General features: G+C 31.1%; 1 protein-coding gene across 7 annotated transcripts in view; it reads left to right on the forward strand.

The window, feature by feature from the left end:
• Positions 1-13,810, forward strand: part of LOC118198647 (rho GTPase-activating protein 23-like) — a 136,442-nt gene that overhangs the window by 57,247 nt on the left and 65,385 nt on the right. For all 7 annotated transcript variants that reach the window (XM_085811748.1, XM_085811749.1, XM_085811745.1 and 4 more), the window contains one exon: positions 9,170-9,224. In XM_085811748.1, coding sequence (XP_085667874.1) covers positions 9,170-9,224 — 55 coding nt within the window. The remainder of the gene's footprint in view (positions 1-9,169; positions 9,225-13,810) is intronic.

Here is a 13,810-nt window from a genome sequence, read left to right on the forward strand (position 1 = left end):
CTGCTTGGAATTTTATGTTTTTTGAGTTGCTTTCATGTTATTTTTTGCTTATTTCACTGTTTGTGAGATATTGAAAAGTTTTTCATGATCTTTTTTTCTTCAATGGAAAGTTGGTTAATTTTTTATTAGGATAATTAATATTTGTATTAGGGGATATAGCTTATTTCATTGTAATTTGTTTCTCTTGAAAATATAAGATAAATTATCATTAATTATACTTTGCTTTTCAGAATTTTTTGTTTTTTGTATTCTTTTATGTTATTTATTGCTCATTTCACTGTCTTTACGATATTGAAAAGTTTTGAGTGATTTTTTTAGGAAACAAAGTTCTGAACCTCCTGTATACTATTTGAATTCTTAAGATTTTGCAAAGGGAAGTTGGTTAATTTATTTATTAGGATAATTAATATTTGTATTAAGGGATATTGCTTATTTCATTGTAATTTTGTTATACATAATAACTTTTTTTATGAAGTTATGCAGAGTAAAATTCTACGCAGTTTTTAAATTTAACGTTTGGTGTTCCCTTCAGCCATTTTTCCAGTACATTTAAAAAGCCAGACGAAGGCTGGCAGTGAAGCTGCTAGTAGTTAATAATTCACTATGATCATTATTTACTTTACCCTGCAAACACCACCCAAATAAAGATTCTGTGGCTACTACATTTCTTGAAATTCTTTTAATTTTACCAGTAATTATAGAATAGTAGAAATCTACCCCTATGAGAATATCAATTTTGTCATCTTTTCTACAACAGTCTGCTAATTGTTAATTTTGTAAAATTTTATTTTTCTTAGCAATGTTCAAATCTGGAGGGGAGATAACAGTATTGGATATGTTTTCGGTTTCAAGAAGCTCAATATATATATTAAGATTAGGATCGCTAACATTTTCTAGTTTTGCTCACAACATTAAAGGTTTTTTCTAATGCAGTTTTATCCCCAAAAGAATAAACAGAAAGTGATTCTTTTCTAGCAATCTCAAGCTCCATTTTACTAGATACATCTTTAGTTATGAAAGATCTCATTGAGCCATTATCAAAAAGAATTCTGACATTTTCCGATTTATCATTATTTCGAATCATTGCAGAAGCCGTTTGTAATAATATTTTATTAGATCTATTTTCATTGGAATTATATGACGAAACAGCAGAAATAATGCTCGAATCCGACATTTTCTTTTCAGGTTTTTCATTATCTTTTTTTCTGATGGAATGAATAATAAATGGCTTTCGAGTGTTTATTAAAGCAGAAGGCACAGTTTATTTTTTGTTTACAGTTTTGGATTCGATGAAATCGACCCAAGCTTAAAAAACACCGAGCTTGCTGTTTCAAAATCTCCTTTTTCTTTTCCACACTTAAAATTTCGCAATCCGTAGATTTGTGATTTGCGTTCCCGCAGAACAGACACTGCAATTCGGCTGACGCGGCTAATAACTCAACTGTAGACGGCTTGCTTGTTATGGCTGGAAAATGTTTAGATTTGAAGGGCAGTTGCTTTTCCAATCGCGACTATTTCTCTCTAGAGTTATTATTAACAGAAGCCGCGCGTTCTCTACTGAAAACTTCATTCCTCAAAAAGGCTAACAGACCTTTTAAATCCCAATTTTCGTCTTTAATTTTTCAGCTATAATCAAGAATGAATTCATTAGGAAGTAATTTCAAAATTAAAGGCGTGAACGGTTTTCCGTAGGTATCGGAGTCTATTTGTAATGCTTCAAGATTTCTTATCTGTACTTCGGCGTGATCGAGAAGTTTCCTTAATCCGTTTATATCATTAGGATTTCTAACAGGTGAAGTACTTAAGAGTTGTCCTAAATGCGAATTAATTAAGATGTTCATTTGACCAAATCTGGAACGTAACAGTTCAAGAGCAGCTTCGTTATTATTTTCGATGAGAGTGAAACCAGAAATAATTTTGGTGGCTGAGCCACCAAGAAAGCTTTTCATGTAAATTAACTTTTATATTTTTGATGAATTGGGATTTTTATGAATAGCATTTTCGAACAAACCTATAAATTCTAACCAATCCGAAGGATCATCATAAAATTTAGGGATGGTTAATTTTGGAAGACAAGTGAATTTATTACTTTCTTTTTGGATTATACGATTTCTTTTTGGGATCCTATAACGGTTTCATTAGAAATATCCCTACTTGCATTGTCCGAATTTTCGAGCTTATTCAATTCTTTCAACTTTTTCTTTCCTCTAAACTGCCACACTTGAATTTTCTCTTCATATTCCAAAATGGATGAGATTTCAAGTTCAAGTTCGTCCACTTCGACTTTTAATTCTTGTTCTATTTGAGCGTCTAAATTGCTGAAGGATTTTTATTTTTCGTTTAAGTGGTCTAAAACTTCTTCTAATACATTTACATTTATATTACTATCATCTTTACTCAGTTCAGTTTCAATTTTCTTTAATATCTTGGACACTGCGGTCCTCAATACCTTTCGTTTTGATTTCAGTTTAGCAATAAGATCTATATTATATCAAAATAGAAAATACAGACTTACCTTGGCTGTCTTCGCATAAAATGCTATCCAAAATTATAAAACACAAATTTCTAAATTGGCCAAAGGTTCCAGGCACCAATGCACCGTGCCGCAAAAGGATGGTTTACGTCTAATTGAAGCCAAATACTTCAACAATCTACAAAAATAATCATTTTATTTCCAAAGCAACCTGGATTGCATCGATGGTTCACTACTAACTACATCGCAAACTGAAAAACTAACATTCTTTCTCAGAAGCGAAGCGCCCTCTAACAGCAATACAGAAATCATTTGTGGGGTTTTTCCACAGCTGGTGACACTTGGTGCCCAGGATATATGGCAAAACAAAACAAAAATGTGTCAAGTGGTATATGGCTTTATTCGAAGAATGTCATATTTTTTTTAACAATAAATTTGGTATGTTCTGCAATTTCATGATGCTTGAAAATAGAATATATGAAAGAACAACACAAATGCATTGCATTATAAACGTAGTATTCACAAATTCATAAAATGAATAAAAAAACTTGGGACAGACATATTTTTTGAAGGACAATAAAATACTGGTGGTTTAACTTTGTCAAAAACAACAGAATGTCAGTTGACAGTGATTATTATTCTGATGACCTTCAATCAGCATAGCTCTAGAAGTTTTACGATACTTTTGAAGTTGCTAGATTGTTTTACAGCCTATGTTAGCAAATTTTATTGAATGGGATGAGCGCCTATAGAATCGCTGCCACATTTGAGTGGTTAATATGTTTACCATTCAAGAACTTTTCATATTTTTTAATTTGGTAGTTGCCTTTTATTCTTCTGTCATACCAAATTTAGTTCCCTGTTACGTTTTCTTAAAATGAAAATAAAGCTGAAAGAGAAAGCATTTAGCCCCAAAAATAAATATCTAGGAAGAATTTGAGGTAATAAATAAATCCTCTAATATACATAATGGCATCTTGAATGCTTCTCATTCATGGGATTAATATCCATATTGTTATAGAAGACGTTTTAAAGGTGATGGAGCAGAAAGAGCTGTAATATATGCTAGTAATTACATAGAAATTTTAGGAATTTTTGAATAGCATCTTATATGTCGGGTGGTCAAGCTCCTTTATAGTCCGAGCCATTTTTCAAAATTTGAAATTTTTCGCGAGCCACAATTAAATAAGTATTTAAAAGGTATACAAAAGTAGGTATTAAAATTTTTGTTTACAGAAATTATATTTATTGAAAACATATAAAAAATACAAAATATTTGTATTGAATTTAAATATTAAAAATTAAACACATTTATTTTACTTCTCTTGATAATTCTTTAAAATTTGGTGAATAATTGGTGACAGCAATTCTCAATAATTCTTTGAGATGCTGGTTAGTTAATACTGATCGGTGTTTGGATTTCACGAATTTTAAAGTGGAATAAAATGATTCATATAAGTACCTTGTTCCGAATATTTAAATAATTGTACAAGAAGCCGTTTTTAATTCAGGATACTTCGATTCTGGTACAAATTTCCGAAATTCAGTAATTGGCATCAACTTATGTTTTAATTGTAGAGCTTGATCATCTTGCATCTCTATTAATTCTAATTCTTCAGATGCTTTTTGGGTCATATTTACAGTCAAAAGTCGCATGCGCGTAAGACCTTTACGGCTGCGAATTTGCGTGTGCACAAAATACGTTTACGAATGCGCGTTTAATGTATAACGGACGGGATAAGCTAAGCTAAAATTATCTATTTCAGTTAATGTTGCAGATTGCGTTGTTCCTTAATCTTCGAATTGGATCCGGCTTATTATTTTTTGCAGACTGTTAGAGCAATTTTATAAAAGTAAGCATGAACTTTCGATTATTTCAAATAGAATTTCTGATATATATTTACTAATATGTAAAGGATATACAAAGCGAAAGTATCTTTTGGAGTCCATTAAACAAAATGTGGAATTGCTGAAAAAAATGGATAAAGCCATATCCTTTGTTTATCTAAACTTTGTTTATCTTTAACGCGCGGAGCGCAATGAATTGGAAGTTGATCTGTCAACACTATCCTTATCTTAAGGGCAGATGTTTTTATTTTATTTGGCTTATAATTGCTTACTAAATGTGGTATTTCCTCTCGATGTACTCCGTCTTTGATATGATTTAAATCAAATGCCTCATCATTATAATTCGCTTCCAATAGCGAAGAAAGTGACAGAGGTTATTGAAAACGAAAAAATTTCGATTGACAAATTAGTTGGTATTCTTGACACAGCAATTATAATACTTGAACAGCGGAACTTTGTAACTGAACAAGAAATTACGTCTGTTTATGGAATTAAAGAGAATGTATTATCACATAAAAAACGAAGCAACTTAAACAACTTACATTGAAAGAAATGTTTAATAAAGTAAACAAATAAATATTAAGCTTTTTTTTCGTAAATTTTGATACCCTTTAGATCATAATTGTTCTTTATTTCGTAAATTATGGTTTCATATTTTTAATTTTATAATTTCTGCATGCCATTTTACCAGATTTAAACTGATGATCTATAAACCGGAAAAATCGATAATCCGGAATCGCCGAATTCCCGACAAATCCGGATTAACAACTTTTGACTGTATATTGGAAATGGAAAACACCTTGAATTATGTTAATTTCAAATGGATTCAGAAAAAAAATCAAGAGACGATTTAAAATATTTCAAGTCTTGAAATCGATTTTGGAATTCCATCAATATTCCTTCTAGCTCTTTTGTATACTCGTTGAGTTTTTCTTGTTTAATATTGGAACAAATTTTTCTGTTCAAGGAAACTGACAAAATGTTTTAATTTAATGCCCTTTTGAAAAAGTTGTAATTTAGTTTGAAAATTAAATATATACTGTGAGATGTCGGATATTATTTTATCTTTCTCCTGCAATTGTAAATTCAATGTTTGCAGATGTTCCATTATCCCGTTATGCATTATCATTAAGAAATTAATCTCATTTGGAAGTTCTTCGTCCTTTAATTCTTCACGGAAATTTTTGAATTGTCGGTGATTTTTATGCATTAGTGCGAATGTAATTTACAATGTGTAACACTGTTTTAATAACATCAGGATATTTTAAATATTTTGTAATGAAATGTTCTTGGTGAATTATGCAGTGAATCAGTGTGAATTGTAGAATTTGAGAATCATCTCTTAAAAGCCCAATAAGACATTTTTTTTTTAATTAAATTTTTTTTTTTTTTAAATTTTTATTTTTACCCAGCATTGCCGGAGCTCCTCCACTTGCAGTGCTTACAAGTTTATTAAGAGGCACACCAAAAGTTTTCATTATGGAATCTAATGCATTTTTAATGTCGACACCACAAGATATGGCTCTTGAATTGCTACTAAATCTACAACGAATTCAGGTGAAACAAAATGTATGAAAACTGCCAGTTGCGGAAGATCTGTGATATCTGTCGATTCATCAAGGGCTAAGCTGAATGGAATATATTTCTTCAAACCATTTTTTAAATTATACTCAAGAGATGTATTAATTGCTGTTATGCGTCATTCGGTTGTGTGTCTCGAGATGGGAATTTGCGAAACAACTTTGCAAAATGCTGCATTATTTGGATCTAAAACTTTAAATATGTCTTCCAAGTCTTTTATATATATATATATATATATATATATATATATAAACTCTCCCTCTCCATACAGTTGTTTTGCATGAGCAATATTCCGGGCAATAACAAAACTGGCTTTAGCCACATATGTGGCTATTAGCTTGATTGCTAAAGGTCATCAAAATTGACTGTTGTGTATTTAAATTTGACTTTAAAGAAGCAAGTTTATCTGATCTTAATTTGGCATTTGGTGGATACTGATTAGAAAACTGAGGATGATTGGTTTTATAATGTCAACGTAAATTGCTAGCTTTATACTTTTTGACTGTAGAATTATAAATAACACATAATGCTTTTCTGTTATTGTTAATTGAAAAAAAATTTCTTCTCCCGCTCATTATTAAAACTTCTATTTTCTTGCTCATATTTTCTTTTTTTATTTTTGTTCTCTATTCTCATATTTTTAAAAGAACTGGAAATAAATAAATAAATTTAGAAAATACAAGTTTTGTGTTATTGAAACAATAGCAACACGTGTTACATACTACGAAACAAATTATAGTTAACTTACCAAAAATTTCAGATTACAAATTATATCCGTAGCAAGAGTGATGCAAATTGTTTCCTCCAGAGCACAATGTCAACTGTCCGTTGCAATGAAAGTTTACAAATTCAAAATCGGTCTGGAGTCGGTCGATTACGTAGATCATCATTCGTCGAGAAGCGATTAACCAGACAAGGCTTTGACTCCCATATGTTTCTCAAAATTCACGAGGAAGTCGAAGGTGAAGAAAATCTGATGAACAGAAATGTTATGCAGCTGTTTATGTTCGTTCACGAAGTTTTCGATGAGTCATATCATTGTTAACTTGGACAGAAATAAAATTTGTTACAACGTTGCACTTAGACTTACATATTTGTTCTCAGTAATTTAAAAGACATTTTAAAACACATACAGAACAATAGTAATTTTTTAAAATATAATAACACAAAAATGAAAAGAGAACTCTACATTTATTGAGAGCCAGAAGTAATCCTTTAAAGAGCCGCAGGTTGGCCAACCCTGTTGTATATTATTTATAGTGCATCTAAATTCTGAAGAGTTTTGTTTTTTGGAAGTAAATTATTGGAAATTTTTGAAAAGTGGTATCGTCTTTATTTTCTTTTTTCATTTAGTTTAAAAAATAAATTTTGCGAGCTTGTATTTCACATTTGCTTTCACGTCCTCTTATTTTTTTTAATATAAGAAAAATTTTAAAAAGAAATGTTTAAAATTTATGTTTATACAGTCAAAAGTCGTTAATTCGGACTCGTCGGGACTTCGGCGATTCTGGTTTATCGATTTTTCCGGATTAAAGATCATCAGTTTAAATCTGGTAAGATGGCATGCAGAAATTATAAAATTAAAAATATGAAACCATAATTTATGAAATAAAGAACAATTATGATCTAAAGGGTATCAAAATTTACAAAAAAAAAAAAAAAAAAGCTTAATATTTATTTGTTTACTTAATTAAACATTTCTTTCAATGTAAGTTGTTTAAGTTGCTTCGTTTTTTATGTGATAATACATTCTCTTTAATTCTATAAACAGACATAATTTCTTGTTCAGTTACAAAGTTCTGCTGTTCAAGTCCTATAATTGCCGTGTCGAGAATACCGACTAATTTGTCAATCGAAATTTTTTCGTTTTCAATAACCTCTGTTACTTTCTTCGCTATCGGAAGCGAATTATAATGACGAGGAATTTGATATAAATCATATCAAAGATGGAGTACATCGAGATGAAATACTACATTTAGTAAGGAATTATAAGCCAAATAAAATAAAAACATCTGCCCTGAAGATAAGGATAGTGCTGACAGATCAACTTCCAATTCATTGTGTGCCTTGGCGTTAAAGATAAACATAGTTTAGATAAACAAACGTTAAAGTTTAGATAAACAAAGGATATGCCTTTATCCATTTTTTGCAGCAATTCCACTTTTTTTTTAATGGACTTCGAAACATACTTTCGCTTTGTAGATTCTTTACATATTAGTAAATATATATCAGAAATTCTATTTGACATAATCGAAAGTTCAAGCTTACTTTTATAAAATTACTCTAACAGTCTGCAAAAAATAGTAAGCCGAATCCAATTCGAAGATTAAGGAACAATGCAATCTGCAACATTAACTGAAATAGATAATTAGGTAATTTTAGCGTATACCGTCCGTTATACATTAAAAGTTCATTCATAAACATATTTTGCACAAGCGCACATGTATATTCGCAGCCGTAAAGGTCTTATGCGCATGCGTCAACCCGACACATGCGCAGAAAGTTTGTAGCTTTGAGGTCCGGATTATAGATCATTCCGGATTATGGGTGTCCGAATTAAAGACTTTTGACTGTATTCATATTTTAAATGTTATAAGAGGTTAGATTAAAATATTAATGATTTATGTCTTTTTTACTAGAATACTGCATTTATTTTTCAAATCTTTAAAATAGTAGTTATTGTTATTTGTAAATATACAGGAATCTTAAAATGAGCTTGTATTTATTTACTTTGTGAACGTAATGAATAGAAACTTGGATCAGTCTTCTTTCACCTTTATAATGTTTTTGATTTGTGCTTTCACCTTATCCTTTCATTTATAGTGTTTTAAATTTGGTAAGTTATTATGGCCTTTTAAATGTTTCCCATGTTCTTATTAGAAAAACTAATATTCTTTTTAAGTAAATTAATGCATATCTAAGAATAGAAAAGATTAGCTAATGTTGATTTACTGTGCAGAATAATTATTAAATACAAAAGCAAATGGACAGAAGTTGTTTAAACAGCAATTCCAAAAGTTGCTTCTCCCCATCTCAGAAATTATTCTCATACAGAATGCATATTTGCTGTTCTTGCATTTTTAAAGGGATAAAGAATTATTATATCTTTGGAATAGTTTCATTTAGATTTTAATTCAAACATCAATTATATAGCCATCCAGAAATCAGGAAAAATGTAATTTTTAAATAATTCTTTAAAAATCTTTCTGAGATTATATTATAGTAGAAAAATTTTAAACAAAATTGTAATTAATATATTATTTTCAGTGGCCAGAGGCTAAGGTTATTAGTTGTACCCAAAGAAGATGACATATTGCAACTGGTAAGTGTTTGTAAGATTTATTTGTACCATTCTGATTTATAATTAAAATTTCACAGAATAAAAATTTGTGTATGCATTTAAAAGAAGGTAATTAAGAAAGTAAGAATATTAAATAATGTATTATTTTGATCATGGAATTGAATAACGTACTGAATCGATCTCTCTCTCTCTTTTTTTTTTTTTTTTTTGTTGTGTGTGTGTGTGTGTGTGTGTGTGTATCGGTATATTTTTGTAATATTATAATGTGTATTTGAACATATCAGTAAAGGAGATTTAATGCATTTTTAAAGAAAATTTCCATCTTTTCTGCATGCAAGAAGCAGTCAAAAAAAATTTTTTTTCTCTAGATTTCTTGCTGGAAATATTTTTATTTGTGGAGGGTGTATTTCATGCTTTATAGACTTACTGATGTTTTGCTTGTGCCCACTTTTTTTATATTTACCATGATAAAAAAATTATTGACCTTTCAGTAAAATGTAAAATTTTTAATAGTTAAAGAAATATAAGCATGTTTGCAATATGCATGAATAATATTTTATTTTATATGATCATCATAAAATTTAAAATGAGACAAAATACTCTAGTTGATACACCTGGAACCACACTTAATCATAAGTGAAAATCAGGAGTTTTTGCAGAGGACTCGTTTGCTTCATCAGCTGGAGCTGGAATAGTATTAGCGGAGAATCTCAGAAACGCAGTACAATGAAATCATTATCTAACAACGTCATAGTTCCTGCAAAAAACTTCATTACTTAGAGGAATTTGCAAAATGGAGGTTATGACAAAATGCAATTTAAGATGAGTAATTTTTTTAAACTTAAATGTAAAATAGTAGTAAAATAAAATGAAATATAAATGCAAAATTACTTATGTTTAATGTATCCATTCTGTGAATTTTACATACGAATATTACATAAATTCATTAAAAAAACAGTTTCTTTAGTTTGTTTTGATTATTGGGAACAACATTTCCTGTCACAATAAGCCTTGCATCTTTGTATTGCATGGAAAATGTCTTCTGGTACACTTTCTTCAAACTGAAAACCATGTTGTAAATTGTAAAATACATTTAACCTATCTTTTTTATTATTATTTTAGAATTACTATCTTTACTGACGATCTTTATTTTAGAAGATTTTGTACATTCATTTTCTTTAACATTTTCATCATTTTGTCATCATCAATTGCTTTCTGGCTGCTCTTTTTTCTGCTTTCCAGTACTTATTTATATGCTTCAGTAGGAAATCCTGAGGTCTCGACATTGTTTTATCTATAAATAATTAAGACTTTGTTATCTATAAATAATAAATCATGTAATCATTTATTATTCTCTAATTGTTCTCCACTTTACAACTGTAGCTTCATATTATTCAGTTCCTTATCTTTCCATCATCATTCATTGACAGTACTATTATCAGTACTAGTACCAGTCTTGGTGATGAAGCCAGCTTTTTTTTTTAAACAGTAGTGAATAGTTTTCATTAACCTCATAATTCCACAATTGTTCAAGTTCAGATATACTGTCACATAAATTTACTACACATAAAGGCTAATTACTTTTAAATTTTCATTGGGGCCTTCTCTAAAATTTTTTTCATGATAATGTGTTTTAACATTTTTTATCCCCCTTGGGTCCAGATGCTGCAGTTTAGCAGTGGTCAATAGAGGAAAGCCCCAAAACCTTAACATTTTTATACTTGTCTTTGATAGTTTGAGGGTGAGCAGTACATGTTTTTATCACTAGAACAATTCCCTCCTCCCATGTACACTGAAGAGCCAAAATATAATAACCACCTTTTGTGACCTTTGGTCTGCAAAACAACTGCAACTTGCCTTGGCATAGATAACACAAGTTCTTGGTAGATGACTGGAGACAGGTTGTACCAAATGTCTAAGTAGTGGTCACGCAAAGTCGAGATATTCTGACATGGTAGAGTTTGAGCTCTGAGCTCCATGACATCCCAAATGTGCTCTTTCAGGATAAGACCTATCAAGTTACGTGGACAGGACATTAATTGGAATTCATCCTTATGCTATTCAAAGCAGTCCAACCCAATTCGAGCCTTGTGACATGGGGCGTTGTCCTGCTGAAAGATTCCATTTTCTGTTGAGAAGATAGATGCCATGTAAGGGTGCAGCTGATCCACAATCATGTTCAGATAAACTGCAGCTTTCATGGTCTGTTCGGCTACAACTACGGGTCCCAGAGCCACCCATGAGAACATCCCCAAAAGCATAATACCGCCACTTCCAGCCTATGTATGACCTTCTGTATAGGGATGGAGCAAGTGTTCTCCTGGAAGACGGTGTACCCTAACAGGGCCATTGACACGATGAATGAGAAATCGAGATTTATCAGACCAGGCAACTGTCATCCACTTATTCATGGTCATCTCGATGTTTTTGAGCCCACTGTAGGCATAATTGACAATGATGCTTGGTTAACGGAGGCACATGAGTGGGACATCTGCTGCACAGTCCCATATCCAACAGTGTCCATTGAACTGTGTGTTCCGAAACATTAGCACTTGGACCTACATTGTATTGAGCTGTCTGGCAAGCCACTGTCTGGTGCCAATTTTGATGTACCAAGCAGGACAGTCTTCGACTATGTATTTGTATCATTCACTTCATTTTCTTTGATGACACATAAACACCCAACACCTTAACATCTACTGGTTTCACTGTCATTTATCCACTTTACATAAATACTAATACAACGGCAGATCGTGAACAACCTATTAGTCATGTAGTTTCTTTCCGAATTCAGCCATTACAATCTGCCCTGTATCAAATTCTCTTAAATCAGCAGCCTTTCCCATCACTTGAAAAAAGTACAAGAATGCCATTCCCATTTAATAACGTGGCCTACCCGTCATCCAGATAAGTTCATTGAAAAATGGAGTGTTGGTCATATTGTTTTGGCTCGTCAGTGTATTTATCTAAATTGTTTAACCACTTTTCCGAAATATCTGAGGTTATATTTGAGTTTTTGTTGGAATCATATTCTGCAATCAGTGAATTAATACTTCTGAAACATCTTGGATTATTACTCTTTCCAATAAGTAAAGGTTTCAATTTTTCATTTCTTTCTGTATCTGTACAGTAACTCTAACTAACATTGATAGAATAAGCTGGATTTGTCAGCATTGAAGATATCTTTTGATTTGTATATTTGCATGATTTCTTTTAGTTTTTTTTTATCTTTCCATATGACACAGTCATCATCATTAACATCTTCACATTTTTCACACTTATTTTTTGCAACTAATTTAAGTTTCTTTTTGAATTTCTTTAAATACCCATTGCCTAAATGAAAATCACTGTGTCCTAAACCTTGAGCAAACTCTGTAGCTTTTTCCAGTATCAATGGTTCTGATGCCGCTACATTTTTTTTTCTCTCACTGTGCGCAGCTATTTTAACATCGTGTCATCAATGTCTTCATAAACACAAGTTTTCTTACATTTGGCACTTGGATGGTGAAATCAAAGCTTGATGAGATTTTGTCCCTTTTTTTCTCAGGATAACTGATAAACTGTTTTGCAAAAGCTGAATTTTTTGGCATTGTCTTTCTTCTTTACACTTTTATTCACTTCATCGAAAACGAACATTTTTTCTTTAAATGTTCACTTTGACATTTGTATCATTCACTTCAGAATTAACTTATTTGCAGTATAAAACCATGAAAAGCAGAAATAAAGGTAACATGCAACTGTTGCTTAATCTTAAACTGGTTTGTGAAACAGGATTGGTTGGAGAATTTTTAACAGGTGGGCAAATGCTTGAGAATCCCCCCCTGCTCACTTTTCATCCCTCATGTAGAATGGAATGTAATAATAGGTAATAAGCCACATGCTTTTTTTTAGAACCATAACTGCATGTACACGTGTGTCACAGCAAATGAATGAATAATTTTAAAGTAAAAAGAAAAATCTCAAAAAATTATCTATTCAAAAACCTCATTAAGTAGAGAGTGTACTTCACCATTTGGAGTTTTTATACAAGAAAATTGATTTCTAAGGCAGAATCCTCTGAAAAACTTTGCTAAGTAGAGAAATTTGTAAAATGTAGAGTTTGTTAAATACTACATTTTGACATATATTGGCTTGCAACATCTAGGAAACTATAAATAAGATTCCCTAACATAAAAATGACATCTCCAGACTTTCTACCAAGCAGGCCATCAATAAAAATAATACGTCTTTAGTAAAACACTTTGCCAAGCATTCACAGTCAATAACTGAATGGGATAGGGGCAAAATCATAGCCAAATGCTGATATAAAAATAGCCTCAAAATTAGAGAAGTGCTTGCAATTACTACCAATTCATGTTGCAATAGAGATCTTCTCTTTAGTCTTCCATACACCTGGATATCAATTCTGAGTATAGCAACCCTGCAGAAATCAAAAGAATTCCAACATTGATAATAAAATCATTCTTTTCAGTGTAGTTGATCAAGCAGATGGGTCGTCTGCGAAAGCTCCCGTACTTTTATTTTTGCTTAAACATGGTTTCAACTTGCCAATCTAGAGTATTTTATCTCATTTCTCACTTTATTTTGACTGTTTAGACCAATTAATT

This window comes from Stegodyphus dumicola, chromosome 2 (genome assembly GCF_044657685.1).
Source record: "Stegodyphus dumicola isolate Sdum_Otavi_A_Nest chromosome 2, ASM4465768v1".
NCBI classification, from domain to species: Eukaryota; Metazoa; Arthropoda; class Arachnida; order Araneae; family Eresidae; genus Stegodyphus; species Stegodyphus dumicola.